The 14,797-nt window shown below is 42.7% G+C and overlaps 1 protein-coding gene across 2 annotated transcripts in view; it reads left to right on the forward strand.

Annotated features, from left to right (window-relative positions):
• Positions 1-13,758, forward strand: part of KCNH6 (potassium voltage-gated channel subfamily H member 6) — a 397,827-nt gene extending 384,069 nt beyond the window's left edge. For both annotated transcript variants that reach the window (XM_073607681.1, XM_073607682.1), the window contains 3 exons: positions 10,099-10,279; positions 11,676-11,874; positions 12,665-13,758. In XM_073607681.1, the coding sequence (XP_073463782.1) occupies positions 10,099-10,279; positions 11,676-11,874; positions 12,665-12,934 (650 nt within the window). In that variant the 3' untranslated portion in view covers positions 12,935-13,758. The remainder of the gene's footprint in view (positions 1-10,098; positions 10,280-11,675; positions 11,875-12,664) is intronic.
• Positions 13,759-14,797: the final 1,039 nt, after the last annotated feature.

Consider the following 14,797-nt stretch of genomic DNA (forward strand, 5'->3'; position numbering starts at 1 on the left):
ATTTTAAAGATGGCTGTGATGTGGTAGATTAGTGTGCAGGCTCCGGTTTTGTAATCTTTTTCTTGTTGCATACATGAGGTCAGTTTTATCTGGCATGTCCCCAGTGTATTCTGTGCACTATATGTCCTGTCTGGACAGCGTGATTGGCTAACGAGCTGCGCACGTGTGTAGGGAGGATAGGGGAGTATATAAGCCTGTGCAGTGAGGTTATAGCTCCACCCCTTACTGAGGAAATCAACGCTCTGATGACATGCGTCTAGGGAGTCGGAGCTTACACACTGACATCACACTGCGGCCATCTCGAAAATTGGATGTTTGCCATGCCTTGCAGTTTGCACAATCTGATTGTGCTTCACTTGTAAGTGTATTCATTTACCTTTTTACTATTTAATCCTTTGGAAACGGAGAGCACTAGATGTTACCTTTCTTTTACATATAACATTCATTGGGCAAGACGATCCAGGTTCTTGGATCCCCATTGAGGAGCCATTCATCTAAGGAGGTCTGTGATCCATAAGTTTCCCAGGTGTCATCATTTCCCCAGAGGGGATAACTGCTGATTTTTCTCTGCTATGAGGTGAGCAGCCTGTGAAACTGGTGGTGGAGAGCACTCGTCCTTGTTTACACTGTTTGGTGAATTGATTTATGGCAGGATTTTCTTCAATCAAGCATTATTCACATGAACTTTTGTTATAAGATTTTTCACATTAATAGTTTTGTACACATTTAATAGCGCAATATCAATTTGTATGATACTATTGCTTTTCACTTAGTATATTGCTTACGGATTAGTCATATTATAAGATATTTAGTAACGCAGCACTGTTTGTTGGCACATAATATTGTTTGTAGGTGGAAGTAAAAATAGGATTTTTATAACAGCTTATCTGTAAAAATCCTTTTCTTGGAGTACATCATGGGACACAGAGCCTTAAAGAGGACGTAAACCCTGATGGGGTTTATTTCCTCTTTGTTTCACTGCAAAGGTAAAGCATAATGGGCTACTATGCATCACATAGTAGCCCATTATGTGTCACTTACCTGACACAGGAGCCTGCGATGCCACCGCTGTCCCCTCTGCCATCTTCTTCCTGGGTATTGTGGCTCTGGCGCTGTGATTGGCTGGAGCCGCGATGACGTCGCTCGTGCGCACGGAAGCCGCCACTAACGGCATATCGCCGTTAGCAGCGGCATGCCCAGTGCGCTTGCGCACCGATGTCTACGGCGCATGCGCCGTAGACAGTAGTGCCTGTCTTTCTGCAAATATCTCCTAAACCGTGTAGGTTTAGGAGATATTTCTTGGACCTACAGGTAAGCCTTAGTCTAGGCTTACCTGTAGGTCAAAGTGTTCTGTAAGGGTTTACAACCACTTTAAGTAATTACTTAATGGGTTATAGGTCACCTTCAGGTGATGGACACTGGTTATACCCAATCCAGAAAGTTCATTCCCTATATAACCCCTCTTCCTTCCAAAAGCACATCAGTTTTTGTAGCAAAGCAATATACTTAAATGCCAAAAAAGAGGGGAGGGACCTCTATGTCCCATGATGTACTCCAAGAAAAGGATTTTACAGGTAATCTGTTATAGAAATCCTATTTTCTTTATCGTACATTATGGGACACAGAGTCTTAATTACTTAATGGGATGTCCCATAGCAATGCTACTTGAGGGGAGGGAGACATAACCCGGAGGGTACCCCCAGACTTGAGGACCTATACTGCTGCCTGCAGCACATTGCGCCCGAAGGCGATATCCTCATACCTCCTTACATCCACCTGATAAAATTTTGTGAATGTATGCACTGAAGACCAAGTTGCGGCCTTACAGATCTGAGCCATGGAGGCCTGATGATGCACTGCCCAAGAAGCACTAACCGACCTGGCAGAGTGCGCCTTAACTTGAAAAGGGGGAATCTTACCCCTTAAATCATAAGTTTGAATTATCACTTGCCGAATCCAGTTAGCGACAGTGGATTTTGACGCTGCCTGTCCTTTCTTAGGACCTTCTGACAGAATAAATAAGACATCAGTCATACAAATCTGAGCAGTTGCCTTTGAATAGATTTTCACTGCTCTCACCACATCAAGACAATGTAGTTACTTTTCTTCCCTGAAACATGGTTTTGGAAAAAACGATGGCAGGACAACATCTTGGTTCAGGTGAAAACATGAAACTACTTTTGGCAAAAAGTCTGGACGAGGGTGTAACACCACTCTGTCCTCATGAAAAATCAAATATGGCTCTTTACAAGAAAGAGCAGCCAATTCCGAAACCCTCCTTGCTGAGGATATAGCAACCAAAAATACCAACTTTCTTGTCAAAAGGACTAAGGGAATATATTGTATCGGTTCAAATGGCTGTTTTTGTAACACAGACAAAACTAAATTCAAGTCCCAAGGGTTCAAGGGGGGTTTGACGGGTGGATTAAGCCACGTTACCCCTTGTATAAAACCCCGGTCTAAAGAATGTGTAGCAAGTGGCACTTTAATAGTACTCAAGGCCAATTGCATTTCTACCCCTAATTATAGAAAGGCAAGAATTCTGCCTATGATATATCTCTGAGGGTGCCAACCCTTGGATTCACACCAGGAAACATAAGCCTTCCAGACTCTATAATATATAGTTCTGGAAGCTGGCTTTCTTGCATTAATCAGGGTAGAGATAACTGACCCGGAAAGCCCACGTTTCTTCAGAATGTGGGTTTCAATAGCCAAGCCGTTGAATTTAGAGACCGTAAGGAAGGATGTAATATTGGTCCCTGTGAGAGCAGATCTGGCTGTAGTGGGAGGGGCCATGGGCCCTCCACTGCCATCTTTATGATTTCTGCATACCATGACCTTCTGGGCCATGCTGGTGCTACCAGAATTACCGGCTTTCTTTCCATCTTAATCCTACAAAGAAGTCGAGGCAGCAACTGAATAGGGGGGAATGCATAGATCAGTGAGAACTGATCCCACGGGTTCACCAACGCATCCGTACCGCATGCGAGTGGATCCCTTGTTCTGGCTACAAAGTTGACTAACTTCATGTTGAACCTGGACGCTAGAAGATCTATGTCCGGAGTCCCCCATCTTTGGCAAACAGCCCGAAATATGTCAGGGTGAAGAGACCATTCCCCTGGGAATAACTGCTGGTCTGCCTGCCAATTCTCTACTCCCGGAATGAAGACTGCCGATAGGCACGGAACATTCCTTTCTGCCCAAGTTAGAATAAGGTTCACTTCTCTCTGCGCTGAGGAACTCTTGGTGCCCCCTTGGTGATTGATATAGGCTACAACTGTAGCATTGTCAGATTGGATCCTGACAGGACAATCCCGTAACCTGAAAGTCCAGGCCTTTAGAGCCAGACGCACTGCCCGAATCTCTAGGATATTGATGGGCAAGGTTCTTTCGGTTCTTGACCAGTGACAGTTGTCTTTTCTAGTACTTCTCCCCAGGCATATGTCGTTACCACTTTCCAGATGACTGGTCTGAAGGATTTTCCTTTCAACAGATTCTGGGTTAGTAACCACCAAGTGAGGCTTTGGGACATTCTTGGGGACAGCCACATTGGCAAGTCTAATGCTTGTATTGTTTTGTTCACAGCAGACAGGATACTGTTTTGCAACAGTCTTGAATGAAACTGGGCATAGGGAACTGCTTTGAATGAAGCCACCATGGTTCCTAGCAGCCTCATGCAAAGGCGAATGGAGGGATCACATTTGACTTGACCATCCACATCAGCTCTCTTATGGAGTTGATCTTTGCCTGAGGCAAGAACACCTTTTCCTGGGCTGTGTCTATGATCAGACCCAAGTACTCCAGCCTTTTTAGCGGTATTAAGGAAGATTTCTCTAGGTTGAGAATCCAACCCAAACTTTCCAGTTGGTTGTAGTGTGTACGCTCCAAACGAGCCACCGACTAATCTATTAGTAATAGATCGTCTAGGTACGCTATGACTGTTATGCCCTGTGCCCTTAACCTGACTAGAGGTGGGGCCAGCACTTTTGTGAACACCCAGAGTGCTGTGGCTAGCCCAAAAGGGCAGGGCTACAAACTGAAAATGCTGCTGTTCTAACTCAAACCACAGAAACTTTTGGTGAGCAGGAAATATAGGGACATGCAGATATGCATCCCTGATGTCGATTGATGCCAGAAGTTCTCCTCCTAGAAGGATAGAAACTACTGACCTGATCGTCTCCATGCGAAAGGAGCGGATCTTCAGGAACTGATTTAGATTTTTTTGATCTAGAATGGGTCTGATATCCCTATTTGGTTTTGGTACCATAAAAAGATTTGAATAAAACCCCAGACCTTGCTCTTTTGTGGGTATCTGTATGATCACCCCTTCAGATATTAATCGGTCTAGTGCCTGAAACAGAGATTGTCTTTTCTCTGGATCTTTGGGAACACTTGATCTCAGGAAGTGAGGCGGTGGAAAGTCCTGAAATTCCAGCTTGTACCCCAGCGTGGAGATGACCCATCTGTCCTGAATTTCCTCTTTCCAGACTTCTGGGAACTGAAGAAGTCTTCCCCCCACCTTGGTGAGGGGGGTTGCCTCTTCATGATGAGGCTTTAGGATTCTGCTTTGCAGGTTTCCGACCCCAGGACTTCTTTTGAGCCTGGGTCTGACTCTGAGGTTTTCCTCTAGAGTCTGACGGCAGAGGCCATCGCCACTGCCTAGAGGCGGAAGCCCCTGGCGCAGGGGAAAAAGCATGTTTAAATGAAGGAAGTTTATACTTTCTTTTGACTGGCAAAAGAGTACTTTTCCCACTAGAAATTGTTTGGATATATTTGTCCAAGTCTTCTCCAAATAGTCGCTCCCCATGAAAAGGGAACCCAGTTAGGAGGTTTTTACATGGTGCTTCAGCTGACCAATTTTTTAACCACAGGATTCTACGCATATGCACAAGCATAAGCGTAAGGCGGAACGCCTGGTGAATAGAATCTTTAATGGCAGTTCAGCCAATTCCCGAGCTTGTTGTGCAGGAATCTCTCTAAGGGCGTGTTTAAATTGGTCCTCCATTATTCACACTAGAAATCCCAGCGTCAACTGCTGCTACTTTCCATTTTTTGGAGAATTTCTCCTCCAGGGGATATAGAATTGAAAATCTCTTAGGAGGGAGAAAATGCTTATCCGGGTGATCCCTTTGAGCAAAAATAAGCTGTTCTAGTAATGCATGTGCAGGAAACGTATGCAAAGGCGGAGAAGGTTTTAAGGAACCCAAAGAAGAACCTGAGCTTTCAGGAGACTGCGTTAGGGGCAGCATGAAAGTGGAACGAACCCTCTTGGTAAGCGTTTGTATCAGCAATTTCTCAGATTGTGAGGCTGAATAATGTTCATCTTCCGTTGTTTCCTCCACAAAGGAATCATCGGTTTGTTTTTCCTCCTGATTGACTGAGGGTAACACCTCATCCTGAGCCCACTGTTCCCCTTGCAAAGGTTCTAAAGTGGGGGAGGGGGATCTAGCATGCTTCCTATCCATTTGAATGGAGGATGCGATTAAAGCCGCTAATCTTCCTTCCGGGCCCTGCAGGGAGGAGGAAAGGACATTTTCAGTCACATATACAGGGGCTGAGATGTGAGAAGTAGTTGCACCATTAATTTGTTCCAATGGCTCACCCTGGCTTGCCATAACTGGTAATTCAGGCGAGGATGACAGCGTGGAAATGCAACCCCCCTAACACCTGGGGGTGAAACCTTTACTTTTTTGGTTTTTGTCTTTTTTGGCAGGCACAGTCCTAAGTACAAAAACTGAGGCATTATACAAATTGCACTTAATCGCTGAATATAGTCATGACATTTAAAGATGCTATAAAGTTCAGCCTAGAGCTGGGAAAAAGATGTCCTCCCTGTATCAGGATTGCCAGTTTGCAACCCTCACGTGTCCCACAGCTCCTGTGTCCCTGTGTTGCAGGCTGCTTGTTTCCTCCTTGTCAGCCAAGGAGAGACTGTCACAGCTGTAGTTTTATTTGTTTTACCCTACCGTGCGTCCTCGTGGACATTCATGGCACCTCGCTTAGGCCACGCCCCCTCCGAGAAAAATTCCGTCCCTTTTTACATTTAAAAATGTTCCTGCGCTCGTGCGTGGCGTTTTCGGGTTCACAGACCCAACACGAGGGGGGGGGGGGGCAGAGACCCATTCAGCAACAGGCACCAACAACAGTAAAATCAGCCAACAGTAATAAAATTGGCAGTACCAGCGCGACTTCCGCAACCCCCCCACAGCAGGGGGGGTAATGTAAATGGGGTACAGCTCTGATGTCTCCTAACCCTCTGGTCCCTTCAGGGGGGAGAAAGAAAACATTTGCAGATTTCTTTTACCTTGATAAAATTCTCCCTGCACACACTGCTGAGACCACACACAGACTGAGCTTTACAGTGAAGACAACAGAGTAAGATATATGCATAGACTCCCTCTAGTGGAGAATTAAGACATGACAACACTTTTTCCCTAATGGAAGAATACATAGGTGTTTTTAATACCTAAGTTTCTTCCCTTACCTTATCCCTGCAGCAGGATTTTCTGAATTAACATACAATCCAACCTTCACCCATCACAGCGGGCTGCATTTAGCAAACCTTCAAGGATCGGGTCCCTAGATATTGGGTTTCCAACTCCCTTGGACCTGTAAAGCACCCCACCAGGAAAGCTAGGCCAAAGCCCTGGGTTTCTAGGGTCCAGCCCTACAAAGAGAGTCGTTACAGGCAAAACCTTGTGCTTTGGATACGAGGCCCCAGGTACCATCCTTTTAGGCCTTAGTGGCACTTTGGAGGATCTGGTCTTTATGGAGGCTATTTAAATCCAGCATTTTTTTCAGAATTGTCGCTCTTTGTTTGTTTATAGCACATAAAATACAAAGCGCAGAGGTAATTAAATACCACCAAAAGAAAGCTCTATTTGTGGGAAAAAAGGAAGTCAATTTTGTTTGGGTACAACGTCGCACGACCGCGCAATTGTCAGTAAAAGCAACGCAGTGCCGTATCGCAAAAAATGGCCTGGTTATTAGGGGGGGTAAATCCTTCCGGGGTGAAGTGGTTAAATTACATACAATGTAAACATTTAGTACTAGCCTCACAAAATGAGATGGGATGCAACTAATAACCAGGTCTGAGCTGTTATATACTGTATTTTGCATTGCAATATCCAAAGACTTGCAAATACTATGTTCACTTAATTATATTACATCAAATATTAAACTATAACTGTACATATGGAAGAGCTATCCTTATAGGCGCACCTCCCCCTTCCAGAATCCCCTCCATGTGCTTTACTTCAATGTCTGCATGCCACAATCTGTGCTGTGCAGCACCTTAAGCACTGGAAAGCCTCTTTTCCAAGAGTTTCCCTGCCGGGCTTTGCTTCTTTAATGCATGTGAATGGATCCTTGTGTGGGAGAAGTAGAACGGGAGTGACTGTGCTGCTCTGGTGGAGAAGGTAACTATAACATTGAAAGGGATGCTGTGCGGAGGAGGCCCTATACAGGGTAATGCTATTAAAAGTACAGTTATCCTTTAAAGAGGCAGTGAAAGTGAAATTCTGATAGCCCCTATTTTTCAAAGATTATTTCTATTAGAGTTTAAATGGTACAGTATCACAAACAAGAAAACAAAAAAAGAATACAAAATAAACAAAGTAGGGCCTTGTAGCGCCTGCAATTCTTTTTATCTTTTAGCTTTAAAGTGGTTCTAAAGGCAGAATATTTTTTGACAAACTTTCTACATGCAGTTCCCCAGCCCCTTCCTTATACTTACCTGAGCCCGATCTCAATCCATCGCTGTGCACAAGAACAGAGGCTCTCTCTGCTGTCTCTCTCCTCATTGGCTCAGAGACAACAGTAAAAGCTATTTGCTCCCGCTGCTGTCAATCACAGCCAATGATGAGTGAGAGTGGGGCAGGGTCGAGTCCCGCTGTCTGTGTCAATGATGCAGACAGCACGGCTTGGGATTGAGCCTGCATGAGTGCCCCATAGCAAGCGACTTCCTATGGGGCCCTCAGAAGGGAGAAGGAGCACCAGCGGGGGGGGGGGGGGGGCAAAAAGAGGAGGATAGGGGCTGTTCTGTACAAAAACATTGTGCAAAAACACAGAGCAGGTAAATATGAAATTTTAAAGAAAAAAAGTTACATTTAGAATCACTTTAACTAGAATTAGAATTAGTAATCCCCCAACCCTTGTGCACTACTCTTTATACAGAAGACGCAGAGCGGTAGCACTGGGAAGGACCATTGTCCAAAATAGACAAATATACAACCTCTACCGGTGCCATATCCTAATTGTCTAGTATAGGAAGTGTTTAGCAGAAAACATACCTGCTTGTTTGGCTGGACTTTACTGGCACCCACATGAGACGGAGTCACTTATTTATAAAAAATATCAAAACTTTATTATAAAAAATATTTAAAAAATCACACGCAACACCACCCATACACTTCCACATTTTTGAATTGTGAAGTATAGATGATTGAAAAAGAGGTGTTGTGTACAGAAGTATCTAGAATGACTTATGTAGTGATGCTATGTTTAATGGAGTACTAACGCAATAAGCATGATTTTTAGGCTCGGTTCACACAGGGACGACTTGTCAGGCGACCTAGTCGCCTGACAAGTCGCCTCCCATTCTGTGCTATGGAACCGTTCTAAGGGGAGCGATGCAAGTCGCTCCGACTTAGAAAAAGGTTCCTGTACGACTTTGGGGGCGACTTGCATAGACTTCTATACAGAAGTCGTTTTGCAAGTCGCCCGGGCAGTCGTGTGCCGGCGACCTGCAAGTTGTGCCGCCTCTGGTGTGAACCGAGGCTTAAAGATTTATATATATTTTATATATTTTATATTTATATATTTTGTTTATATATTTATATATATTTTTATATTTATAGATTTATATATTTTGTTTAATAAAGTTTTAATATGTTTTTTAAATAAGTGGCTCTGTCTTATGTGGGTGCCAGTAAAGTCCAACCAAACAAGCAGGTATGTTTCCTGCTAAACATTTCCTATACATTGTCCCACACATGTGGTAGAAGGAGTCCATTCTAGAGTGAGAGGGCCCAGTGAAATGCCATGGACATAAACAATATTTATATACTAGCTGCATCATTACATGTCAAAGGCATATACAAATATACCAAAGGTTCATCATATACAAGGAGGGAGATATCATAGTCCCACCTCCCTCTACATACATAGGTGCCACATATATCCATCAGGCACATCATAGGAAAGGAGACACTTTAGTCCATAGCCCACATTTTTAGCAAAGTTTATTCACCGATCTGCACTCCATCGCCTACTGCGCACCCCTTTAATCACATGCTCTCTTGGTCTAATGCAGTGGAGTGCTGTGTGACATGGCTTGAATCCGAGTGGCCAATTGCCAGGCTTAAACACTGTCACATGGGTGGGACATTGGCATCATCCACTCAGATAAGCTCTGACACCTCAAATACTGGAGGCAGTGAAGGGAGGTGACTTGGAGGGGATACCATGCTGCAGGGTGGGCTATCAGGGAGCACTGTCACTTTTCCCTGAATGGGTAGGTGGCATTGTTTCTTTATATGACCTGAAAAATATGTCTTTAGTAAAGAGAATTGGAGCAAAGGATTCACACCTGGTTACAAGATTTTGATTACAGGGAAAGCTTGATTGAACATTTCAAAGTCGTTTTTTGTTTTGATATTGGTGTCTAAAAAAAACATCTGTCTATTTTTACATGGACAAAATCAACATTATAGGACTTGACATTGGTCAATTAGTCTCTGTTGATGTGCAGTGGACAATACTGGTCTCAACTTGAATTAAACACAGTTGAATGCTACATGTCTTATCCAGGAATGTGCTCTGTAGCTTCATTCACAATAAGTATTGTCTCTAAAAGGACAAACACAAAGCAAATGCAATATTACTGCAGTCCAAATGGAGGAGTGTATACCCTAGAGCAAAGAATATCTTTCTAATGAGTTTCCATTTACAGATGTGTTTATCATTTGTCTTCTGAGCTTTGCACATTACTTTTTTGTTATTATTTTGTTCTTATTCTCTCATTTTCTTTTTTTTTTTTTTAATTTGCCTGAATCATGAATATTTAAAGTCAAAATTTGTATTACTTTCCCAATTTAGCATCTCCTATTGAAGTTCCCAACTTGTTTAATTTCTGGAGTGACCACCGCTCATCTGCGTGCCCAGACACCCTTCAACATATTTCAATGGTGCATAATTCTCTGGACCCCCCACTTAGCCCTGATGACCGGCCCGGAGAGATTGAATCCAGATTGGAGCTACTGCAGGCTCAACTAGAAAGGTGTGACAGACCAACTAAGGAAAAAAAAAAAAAAAATAGAAATTTATATATATATATTCTTCGCAAAAGCCGCAGGTACACCTCACAAAACTAAAAAACATAGTTGTTTCATGCTTATTTTCCAGTGTGCACTATGTTTCCAGCAACAATTTTTTGCATACACAAAGGTGTGCCATATCTGCACAGACCACCATTTACAATCAGCAAAAAATATATATAAATATTTTAAACTGCATGAAGTAAGGCAGATATGGCAAAATTAAGAAGCATGCAAAGAAGATGAGACAGTAATTAAATAAGATAAAAAAAAACGGGGAAAAAAATTGACATGCATAATACGTTATGTGATAAGGGGAACTTGTGCTTTAATGAAATGTCCTGTTTACCATTATTTTTGAAAGTAAAAATAAAATCCCACATTTTGGGTTGTCCCCAAAAAAGTAATATGCCCTGTACACACGATTGGACATTGATCGGACATTCCGACAACAAAATCCATGGATTTTTTCCGACGGATGTTGGCTCAAACTTGTCTTGCATACACACGGTCACACAAAGTTATCCGAAAATCCGATCGTTCTGAACGTGGTGACGTAAAACACATACGTCGGGACCCTAAACGGGGCAGTAGCCAATAACTTTCGTCTCTTAATTTATTCTGAGCATGCGTGGCACTTTGTGCGTCGGATTTGTGTACACACGATCGGAATTTCCGACAGCGGATTTTGTTGTCGGAAAATTTTATAGCCTGCTCTCAAACTTTGTCTGTCGGAAATTCCGATGGAAAATGTGTGATGGAGCCTATACACGGTCGGAATTTCCGACAACAAGGTCCTATCACACATTTTCCGTCATAAAATCCGACCGTGTGTACGGGGCATTAGAGGGAAAATCTTCCAATGGGGACACTAGTTCTGGTGACCTGGGGGGCCCCAATGGATTAATTTATTTTGCAGGAATTTTTTGGTTTGACTATGGGACAGGAGATGGGGACACAGATGGCAAAAAAAAAAAAAGGAAAAGTTTTGCCCATGGTTCTACTTTAAGTATGAATTTTCAAGTTGACCCCAAATGCACAACCCAGACCACTAATCAGGTAAGGCTGCATATATAAATAATACTTATATTAGTTTTGGGTGCACAATAATCCTCTCTACATTCTAACACTAAACCGCCCTGTAACCCCAACAATCACAGAAACCATCCCTGTTATAAATATAACCTTTGTTTGCACTCCCACCTCTCCTGTGCTGGGGGTCCTCCGAGCCAAAGACCAACCTCCTCTGCACAAAATATACCAGTGCCATTACCTCAAGGCTAGTATCTACTGTTTTCTTTGAAAAGTTTGGCCCATCAGTCTCAAGGAACTAATTATCAATTTCAATTTCTCCCACAGGCTGGAGACCAGAATGTCTTCGGACATCAACATTATACTGCAGTTGTTGCAGAGACAGCTGTCCCAGATCCCCCCTGCATATAGCCCCATCTCTCCCAGCTCCCACACATTAGGTCTTTATCACTCAGCATCCAAGAGCCTGGAGCCTGTACACAGCAGCCCATCTCTTCCAACAGACTCCCCAATCTCTCCTCTCCAGGTAAGGTGCACAGTTTAATTATCTAAAAACAAACAACTTAATAAAAAGTTCATAATTTTTTTGGTATACATGACAACATATGGATCACTGATATGTTTTTAACAATGGTCAAAAGAAAGCTCATGTTTAAAATTTTCCAAGCTTCACTTAAGATATTTACAACACACAGCTCCGCTAGCACACAGTCATTCAGGCCTGACACTTTATTCATGTCAGTTTCATTGCTTTTACCACATTTGTCATAGCTCCCAACTGTCCTGATATTGCGAAGCCCAGCACCCTTTTTATTGAGCCATCACTGCAGGTAAAAATATACATTACCTGCAACATACATCTGGAGCAAAAGTATGAACTATTTCTGTTTGAGGCTGGGTTCACACTACCGCACGGAGCGGCTCACAGCAGGGGGGTCCGGTGCATCCCTGTTCACCATTTCAGGTCCGATTTCAATCCGAATTTTTGGCTGAATTCGGACCTGAAACGGACCAGAAGATGCACAGGACTCCTGTGCAATTCACACCAGAACCACTGCGGAGATGTGTGAACCGGCTCCATAGAGAGCCGGTCACAATCTCCTGATATGCAAATTGGATGCAACGAAAACCGCATCCGATTCACAATAGTGTGAACCCAGCCTAAAGGCAGTAGGAACACTACGGTACTTTACACGTGCCTTAATGTGCTGCTTAAGGGAGCCCAAAATCATTTTAAACAGGCTCTGTACATTTATAGGTTTATCTTTTTGCCAGCTAATTTATGCATTTGTTCATGGTTTGTTTTGTTTCTACAGAGTCCTGGACTGACTGACTACAATGACTTAGAACCTCTTAACCTTAAGCCGAATGATCTGCATCTGAGCACTAGCCCCCAGGAACCTGTTGGCCTGATTCCTGGACCTGGACTGTCTCTGGCCCACATTGCCCCACCTCCAGAACCCCCCACCCAGGCAGTTCTAGGAAGCTTCCGGTTCCCTTCTCTCCCTGAGCATCTGGAGTGTCCTTCTCCTCCAGAATTGGAATTTCATAGACACCTTTCAGACCCAGTTCTTCCTGGAAGTTAGGGATGTGGAGAAAGCTGCAGAAGGAGATTGCCTGTTCTCAAAAGTGGAGAAGGGGAGAAAGATATCTTAGTCTGAGTTCCCTCTCCCATTTATGCATAGGATAGATTTCATGTGGGCATTTTTACCAGAAGTGGAGAAAAGACGAGAATGCACTTCCAAAGAAGGCAGATCAGACCTCAAGGTGATGGCAACTTTTTCTTCCTGCAGAAAGGGTCCCTGCCCCTTCAAGACCTTATACCAACAGATAATATTATGCCCTAGTAAGATTCTCCTCTATGGGAAAGACTTACAAAGTGGCAGTCAACTGGAAAGACTCAACTTCTTTGTCAAAAGCCCAGGAAAGTGGGCAGTGTCAATGCAGTGTTGAAGACAAGACAAAATAAAGGAAATTTCTAGTTCTTCCATCCCACATACAACCTGTGTACACTAAGCATGCACTCTTCGGGCTTTAGGTAAAATAGTATAGGCAATGTCAGGAAACATTTCACAAGGAGGTTCATAAATGATGCAGTCAGTCAGAGCCTCTATCAAAAAAGGGGAAAAAGTAATTGAAGTACTTGGTATGATGAAACAATGTATAACTCAACCATAGACTTGTAGGGCATCTCTTTTTCTAAATAATATACTGTCATATAAAATAACATTTTAACTCACAACCAACATAATTATGCATACATTTCTAGACTGTATCATAATATATGAATTCTAGATGGAATATTTAAAAGGAACCTAAGCACATATACAGTATAAATACCATTAAAAAAAACACTGCATGGTCAGGATAAAACAAAAAGGACATTTTCTGGATGCAGGACTGAGCCACCGACAGAAAAAATATCTAATATAAATTTGTTATTCCTGATTAAGGAGTTTACACAAAATCACTAGGGGTGGGTGGGGGGGGGGGGGGGGCAAATATGGTTACCACAGAGAATCCTAATTGCTGCTAAACCAAAACTAGAGTAATGATGAAGTGACTGAAATTTAGGTAGCAGGGAGCATGAGATCTGTGTGTATGGCAAAAATAAGTTCTTGTCTCTAGCTATGTGAACTGTAATGGATCATCCCAAAGTCTTCCATTGCTAAAATCTGACCAGAGTTCAAAATACTGCTGACAATAATTTATTATTACAGGGTAATATTACAAAAGCATAGCACTGAAGTTCTAAGTAGAAGTGTAATAACAAGTTTGTGCTGCAAACTAACTTCTCAAGTCAAAAAGTATTTTTAATACTGCTCACTAAATTTACGAACATTTGTTAAACTTAATAATTTCATGACTATGACTGTGTTTAAAAATGTTTGGCTTTTCAACTAGAAAGTAACAGACTTAGTTTTTGAAATGAAAAGAAAAAACTTTTAAGGTGCCCACAGACATGAAAGAACAACATTTGCCCTGGAAGTTTAAGGCCAGACAGGAAATGTTAATACAGTGGGGAAAATAATTGTTTAATTCCCTGCAGATTTGCTAAGTTTTCCCACTTACGAAGAAATTAAGGGTCTATGATTTTTATCATAGGTGGATTTTAAATGATAGAGACAAAAAATCCAGAAAAAACACACGATACAAATGTTATAAATTGAGTTGCATTTCAGTGAGTAAGATAAGTATTTGATCCCCAAGCAAAACATGACTAATGCCGCGTACACACGAGCGGACTTTACGGCAGACTTTGCCCGCCGGATGGGATTTCGTCGGACAATTCGATCGTGTGTGGGCTCCAGCGGACTTTGTTTTCTCAAAAGTTGGACGGACTTAGATTTGAAACATGTTTTAAATTAATCCGTCGAAATCGAGTCCGGTCGAAAAGTCCACCGTCTGTATGCTAGTTCGATGGACATAAAGCCACGCTAGGGCAGCTA

The sequence above is a fragment of the Aquarana catesbeiana genome, linkage group LG12, assembly GCF_042186555.1.
Source record: "Aquarana catesbeiana isolate 2022-GZ linkage group LG12, ASM4218655v1, whole genome shotgun sequence".
Lineage (NCBI taxonomy): Eukaryota > Metazoa > Chordata > Amphibia > Anura > Ranidae > Aquarana > Aquarana catesbeiana.